At 45.9% G+C, this 6,765-nt stretch overlaps 1 protein-coding gene across 1 annotated transcript; it reads left to right on the forward strand.

Moving 5' to 3' along the window:
• The first annotated feature begins 542 nt into the window (after positions 1–542).
• Positions 543–3,553, forward strand: RPL26 (ribosomal protein L26). Its single transcript, XM_080923847.1, has 4 exons — positions 543–604; positions 1,230–1,402; positions 2,194–2,334; positions 3,389–3,553. Exons 2-4 carry the CDS (start codon positions 1,235–1,237, stop codon positions 3,515–3,517), a joined length of 438 nt encoding a protein of 145 aa, XP_080779973.1. The 5' UTR covers positions 543–604; positions 1,230–1,234; the 3' UTR covers positions 3,518–3,553.
• The last annotated feature ends 3,212 nt before the right edge of the window (positions 3,554–6,765 follow it).

Consider the following 6,765-nt stretch of genomic DNA (forward strand, 5'->3'; position numbering starts at 1 on the left):
GAGGGTGTTGTAGCTGTAGTTTTAAAGGGTACACCTGTCCGCGCTGAGTGTCCTCCCCGTGTCTGTTTCTTTAAGCGTGATCTGAACCAACACCTTGGCATCATCAGGGAGCCAAGGTCTATTTCCGATCGTCCAGGTGAGGGATGATCTCATTTCGGATAAGGTCCCAGAGTAGTCAGAACCTACCCAGATGTGGAGGCAGCCGGGTGGGGCTAATTATATTGACTAACTCTCATGGGTCAAGTCACTGAAGTAACCGTCTGGACAAGGTTCCAGAGCCACTCGGTGGCTGAAAGCAGGACTTGAGCTACGTCCCCAAGTCCTCTCACTCCTCCATCTTGCTGGCCTACGGTCCCTAAGCAACCCTCTTCCCCAGTGGATTAAGCCCAGCATCCACACTTCCAAGGGAAGACACCAGAACCCCTCGCAGTTCCCCCTCCGAGCCGCTAGATGCCGCTAACCTTCCATTCCTATTTTCTTCTTCTAGCGCTACCTTCTCTCCCTTTTCGCTCCGAGACTCTCGCGAGATCTCGCGGCAACTTACAGAACCGGAAGTCGTGTGTAGATCTCTTTCCTTTTGCGGCCATCGCTTGATCGCAAGCCGGTGAGTTTTCGGCGGGTTGTCGCGGGCAATCCGCAGCCATCCGCGGCGAGGCAATGAGGTTTTCTTCCCGGAGGCCCCGAGATAGTCCTGCTGGCCCGCCATCACCCAGCGAGCCGTGCGGGATGGGCTCGATCTGTGTCTTTCCTAGCCAAGGACCTGGGGCTAGAAAGGGAGCGGATTCGTGGATTCGAAGGCGGACTGGGGCCTATAGAGACGTAGTTAGTTAAATAGCAACCTCGAGTCATCTGTGCTGTTAGCCCTCTGGCCAGTTAGAAGAGTTTGGAAATCCGCCCTAGTTTTTATGCTTAAATGGGGGGTAAAACTCAGGACCCCGGAGTCCGTAAATAAGAAGGTAAAGACCGGTGCTTTGTAGGACCCTCACAGGATGCTTATGTTGGGAAGTCAAGGCTAAAAGTAAGACAGCTGTTACTAATGGCAGAGTCTCCACCTTGAAAGACGTAAAAAAAAAAAAAAACAAAACTTGAGAGATAGGAAGGTCTAATGGAGTTAACTGAACTAGCCAAGCATCTATCTAGTGGATGTTGTGTGGTTTCGAAGTGGACTGGATGCAGTTTGGGGAATTGGTTGGGACTTGAAGCACTAAAGGGCCTTTTGTTGTTTTTAGCCAAGATGAAGTTCAATCCCTTCGTGACTTCTGACCGAAGCAAGAACCGCAAACGGCATTTCAATGCACCTTCTCACATTCGGAGGAAGATCATGTCTTCCCCTCTTTCCAAAGAACTGAGACAGAAGTATAACGTTCGGTCTATGCCCATTCGAAAGGATGATGAAGTTCAGGTGTGTTTCCTTGCTTGATGAATCGAGTCTTAAAGGAGCTTTGCGATTATGGGGAGGGGGCAACGGGTTTGTTTACTAGTCCTCCACCAAATACAGGCTCATGAGAATGTCTTTCTCGTTTGTTCAGACCTGCACTTAATGTTTGAAAGAGTTGCTTCGAGTCAAAAGAACAGGAAAGCGTGTGCTTTTTTGGTCCCGCCTTAACTCTCACTGTTAATGTTTTTGTGTGGGGTTCTATTAGGATGAGATTTCCTGTAGCTGTAGTTTATAACTAGCGATTGGCAAGTTCTAGGAGTCCTTAAAAACAATTACTGAAGGAGGCAGGGTTTCGTTTGTGTAGCCTTTGGCTGTCCTGAGGCTAGTTCTGTAGAGAAGGTGACCTCAGACTTGCAGAGGTGTGACACGGTGCTAGAATAAAAGGTGTGCACAGCCCACGTAGCACAGCTTAACAGTTTTTAACACTGCTTAATAAATGAAACATTTACCCGGTATGAATGGTGTGGGTTGAAAACAGCTATGGGAACAGTCTTGACTAGTTTGGGGTTTTAATAAGCCTTCCCTTAGATACAGGCAAAAACTAAAAGGTTTAGGGTTAGAGATTTAACCCACTGTTTATAGGGTTTATCTTGTATGTATAGGTCCTGGGTTTGAGTCCTAGTACCCCATTCCCACCCCAAAAGGGGGAAGTGTGGGTCTGTTGGAAGTACATGGTATATAAATGGTTCAGAAGTTCTGGGTTACTGTCTTTTATATTCTTGCCCTTGCTCACAGTTTTCTTAATTTGCATTCAGGTTGTTCGAGGACACTACAAAGGCCAGCAGATTGGCAAAGTAGTCCAAGTGTACAGGAAGAAGTACGTCATCTACATTGAGCGAGTCCAGCGAGAGAAGGCTAATGGCACAACTGTGCATGTGGGCATCCACCCCAGCAAGGTGGGTATTTTTGAGAGAAGGAAACCACTTGGTGTGACTGCATATTTACAGGACACTTGGGAGTGCCCCCTGTGCTAGAAATGTATCCAAAAGCAACACTATTAATCATTAAGCTAGAAGAAAATCAGGTATTGATGTTCAGGACCCTGATATTTTTCCCTCTAGCTTAATAATTAATATTCTAAAGTCTGAGAAAGGGAGAGCTTCACCCTGTCTTAGACCTACTTTGGGTGTCGGTTATCCCAGATTTGTGAGTGATGCACACAGCAACATTCGTGCTAAAAATGTAATTCAAGCCAAAAGACTACATGTCAGTATTGAAACTGCCGTGGTTTCTTTCCCCTTCCCACCACATAGTACATGTCATGATACATCAAGCGTGTTTGCTTCTGTGTGTGTGATGCCCATGGAGATCAAAGACATGTAGGTCTGTTGGCCCACTTTTCAGCCCACCTTAGGGAGCTCTTGAGTTTTTGTCTCTGCTTCCTAGATGCTGAGATTAAAGGTGTGTGCCTCAGACACCGAGTAAGGTGTCTCTTAACAGCCAGAACGTTTTTATTCTGTGGCATACTCTAATGGTCTTTTGTTTCTTGGTTTGGTTTTTTGCTTCCTACCACTAGCTCAGTTTCAAGGTAAATACAGTGGTCATTTCCTGGCCTTTGATCCTTAGTGTGCAGCATGTGATTAGATTAGACTAGATGGATAAACTCTGAGCCTCTGCTCCAAAGCTGTATGATTTGTAGGTTTTTAGAAAATTACATTTGGGGTTGGAGAAATGGCTCAGTGGTTATGAGCACTAACTGCTTCTTCAGAGGTCCTGAGTTCAAATCCCATAGCCACATACATGGTGGCTCACAGCCATCTCTAATGAGATCTCACGCCCTCTTCTGGTGTGCCTGAAGACAGCTACAGTGTACATATATATAATAAATCTTTTTTTAAAAAATAGCATTTGGGTATCCACCACCCTGGGTTTATTTAGGGAATGGGAAATGAGACCTTTAATTGGGCCTAGGTGGTTGCTTTAAGCTTGAGGCCTTTTCTTTTTCTGCAGGTGGTTATCACCAGGCTAAAACTGGACAAGGACCGCAAGAAGATCCTGGAGAGGAAAGCCAAGTCCCGACAAGTAGGGAAGGAGAAGGGCAAATACAAGGAAGAAACGATCGAGAAGATGCAGGAGTAGAGACGTCTCTTGCATGGTTTTCATTAAAGACTGCTTAAGTAATCCTGTCTTATGTGATGCTTTCCAAATATCTTGTTTCTCGTGGCTTACGCTGCTTCTCTGTCAGTCTTTGGGTCTGGCAAGGACAGCTACCCTCGCATTTGGCCTAATGGCACTATGACAATTTATGTGGAACTAAGGGGTTTTTCCCTGTTTCCTAATAATTGTGTAGGATCAGGAGCTATAGTGAATTTTGTACTTGGTGACCTCAGGGTCTTGCAACGGGGCTTATCCTGAGGGATTTTACTGAGCAGATTTATAGGAATGGCCAGTTGGAAATATTCCTAGTGGACTGATACCTGGAAAGGGCCTTTAAGGGTCAGTTCTCCCACCTTGTGAGTCCTAGAGGTTGTTCAGTCTTGGAGGCTGGTACCATCTCATGCAGCCTAAACTTTGAAATTCATTGGAAAAACCCTGATATTCTGTATGACATTCCTACAGTGCCTACAAAAGCCAGAAGAGGGCAGCACATCCATTGCAATAGAATTGTAGGTGCTTTGAAGGAGCAGCAGGCTCCCAACACTGACCTAGCCCTCCAGCCCTGAAGGAGCGTGTGTTGTCTCACTGGAGGGAACCTGGCTGCTGTGGTTTTACTACAGTGAGAATTCTATCACTGGTAAGATTTTTACTAGCCTCTGCTAATGTTGGATCAATGCTGTGGAATAAGTTGCAAGTGCCAATGGGTACATAAGTCCCAGCTGAGGTGGAGGCAGAAGCATTTTGAGGCCAGCATGGGCCATATTAGCAAGATAATTTCCCCCAAAATGATGGATTCTTGGGGAATCTGGTGTGCTTGCAGTTGGCAGGTGTTTGGAGGGTTTAGAAACTGGAACCGTGCATGCCAGGGCTTTGTGATCAGCTTACAGCAGGGCCTGCCAGCATCCCCAAGATGGTTGCTTCTCAGCCAATTGCTGAGCACTGCTTTACTTGTATTTTAAAACTTGCTCTGAACCCACACTGGAATAAAAAGGGTCCAGAGGTGTGAGGCCATACCTAGATGTGTGGCATAAACTGGTTTTCCTTGTTGCAGGGGAAACTTCTGTTTTGTTTTGTTTTGTTTTTCTGGTATGAGATAGTGTCTTACTATCTGAGCCAGGCTGCCTCCATTTCCCCATTATCATATAAGAAGACAGCAGTAAATGGTGACGTCAGGAAAGGAGTTCAGTGTAGATATGGCTGCACTGCCTCTGCCATGTTCTTGTGAGCTGTGCCTTTTGATCATGACCTGAACAGATCAAACACTCCCGTGGCCAGGAGGAGGGCACAGATGAAGAGAAGCCTCAGCCCTGAGAACAAAGGTAAGTGCTTAGTGACTGATGCAGGTCAGTGAAGGAGAGGTGTAGTGAGCTCCATTTAGCACATTGAGAAGGTAGCTGAATGAAAGCTTTGGTCAGGAAAAGCTGAAACTAAAAACAGGAGAGAGCATGACTTGAGAATTCTCTACTCAAACTGATCGCCTTCCCTACCAGCGCAGGTCACGCAGGAAAGCTGACTAATGAAGGCATCAGCTCATTAGAACAGCTTAAGGAAACACTAGAAAACCTTGGGCTCAGTTGTCAGTGGTGTTTGCAATGTAAGCATTAGTTCAAGTCCTCGGCACCCATTTTAAAAATTGGGTATGGGAGCTAGAGAGCTGGTTCAGCACTCAAAAACATCTGCACTTTGAGAGGATCTGGGTTCAATTTGCATCTCATGACGGCACAGCTACCTGAACTCAGTTTTTAGGAATCCTAATACCATCTGGCCTCTGAGTATTCAGTGCACTTAGATGCATTCAGGCAAAATATGTATGTATAAAAATGGGAGGTTGGGGCTTAAAAAATAAGCCACATTGAAAGCTGGAGAATTTACAGAAGACTAAACTGCTCTTGCAGAGGACCAGAGTTAGACTAGAGTTCAGTTCCCAGCACCTGCATCCAGCAGCTCCTAACCTCATTAACTCAAGAGAAATTGCTCTTACAGTGACATGCAGCAAGAATTGTGTGGTCTGCCTGAAATGTTTTAAATGTAGGTCAGAACTGGCTCGATCTTGGCCCGAGTCTGCTTCTCATGTATATCTCAAGACTATAAAACCATGTATTCTTGGCACAGGTCAGTGCATTCCAGGAGGTGACTAATTGCTGTGAAAGCAACAGTTCTGGAGCAAAACATAAAAGTTGGCTTGAGGTCACTGCTCTAGCCACAGAGGAGAAGGGCCAACTGGGTTGCAATTCAGAGCCAGGATGACTGTGAGCCAGGCAAAGGATACATGCACTGCTATGTTCCCAATGCCTAGAAGAAAGTAGCTCAGGGAACACCGCCCATTAACAAACAAATCACGCTTTAATCCCAGCACTCAGGAGGCAGAGGCAGGCAGATCTCCAAGTTCCAGGCCAGCCTGGTCTACAGAGTGAGTTCCAGGACAACCAGGGCTACGCAGAGAAACCCTGTGTCAATAAATAAGTGATTAATTAATTAAAATAAATGGTTATGCAGCGATGTGCATAGATAGGGAGAAGGGAGGGTTTAAACCTTTTTACTCTCCACATCTGTCTTTCTCCGTGTTCCAGAACTAACTAAAAACTTCTGATTATTCTTTTATTCCCTCCTGTTTGAGGGACACTAACAGCCCTGACATTGCCTACCTCAAAGAGGTGTCATGAGAAACAAGGTTACCCATGTAAAGAACTTTACCCGAGAACAGTGGAGTCTCATGATCTGCCTGCTGCCAGCAGATTTTACCTTCAATAAAGAGTTGGGGGCGTCCTCCAGAAGCCAGCAGTTGTGAAATGTGCCCATGCACTCCTCAAGGACACTGCTGAGGTGTGCCATGCCTTTCCTTGTGTGCTGGGCATTAGCCTAGACCATCACTTTCTAGTCCCCAGTGCTCAACAGCCCTACACGAATGCCGCTCGATGCCACGCTTTTGGAAAAGTGGCTAGAATGCTCACACGAAATTGGTGCTACCCGGGCTAAAAAAGAGTGCAAGATAGAATATGAAGATTTTGAAGAATGCTTTCTTCGGTACAAAACCATACAGCGAGTGCGTGAAATCAAGCAACAGTGGGAAAAGCTAATGAAAGAGGGGAAATGCATCTCTCCACCAGGAGCCCAGGCCCTGCAGAGGGCTGCTTTTCATGCGGTTTTCCAGGGGAGAGAATGTTTAGGGAAAGCTCCTTCATCAAGTATGTAAAAATAAAGAGTTACTCAATCTTTAAAAAAAAGAGAGA

Source organism: Micromys minutus (genome assembly GCF_963924665.1).
Source record: "Micromys minutus genome assembly, chromosome: 10".
NCBI lineage: Eukaryota > Metazoa > Chordata > Mammalia > Rodentia > Muridae > Micromys > Micromys minutus.

Bases quoted from the DNA above. Each gene is read 5' to 3' on its own strand.
- RPL26 (XM_080923847.1), top strand. From the start codon at position 1,235: ATGAAGTTCAATCCCTTCGTGACTTCTGACCGAAGCAAGAACCGCAAA. The intron at 1,403-2,193 runs GTGTGTTTCCTT...ATTTGCATTCAG, and splicing joins GAAAGGATGATGAAGTTCAG to GTTGTTCGAGGACACTACAA. The intron at 2,335-3,388 runs GTGGGTATTTTT...CTTTTTCTGCAG, and splicing joins TGGGCATCCACCCCAGCAAG to GTGGTTATCACCAGGCTAAA.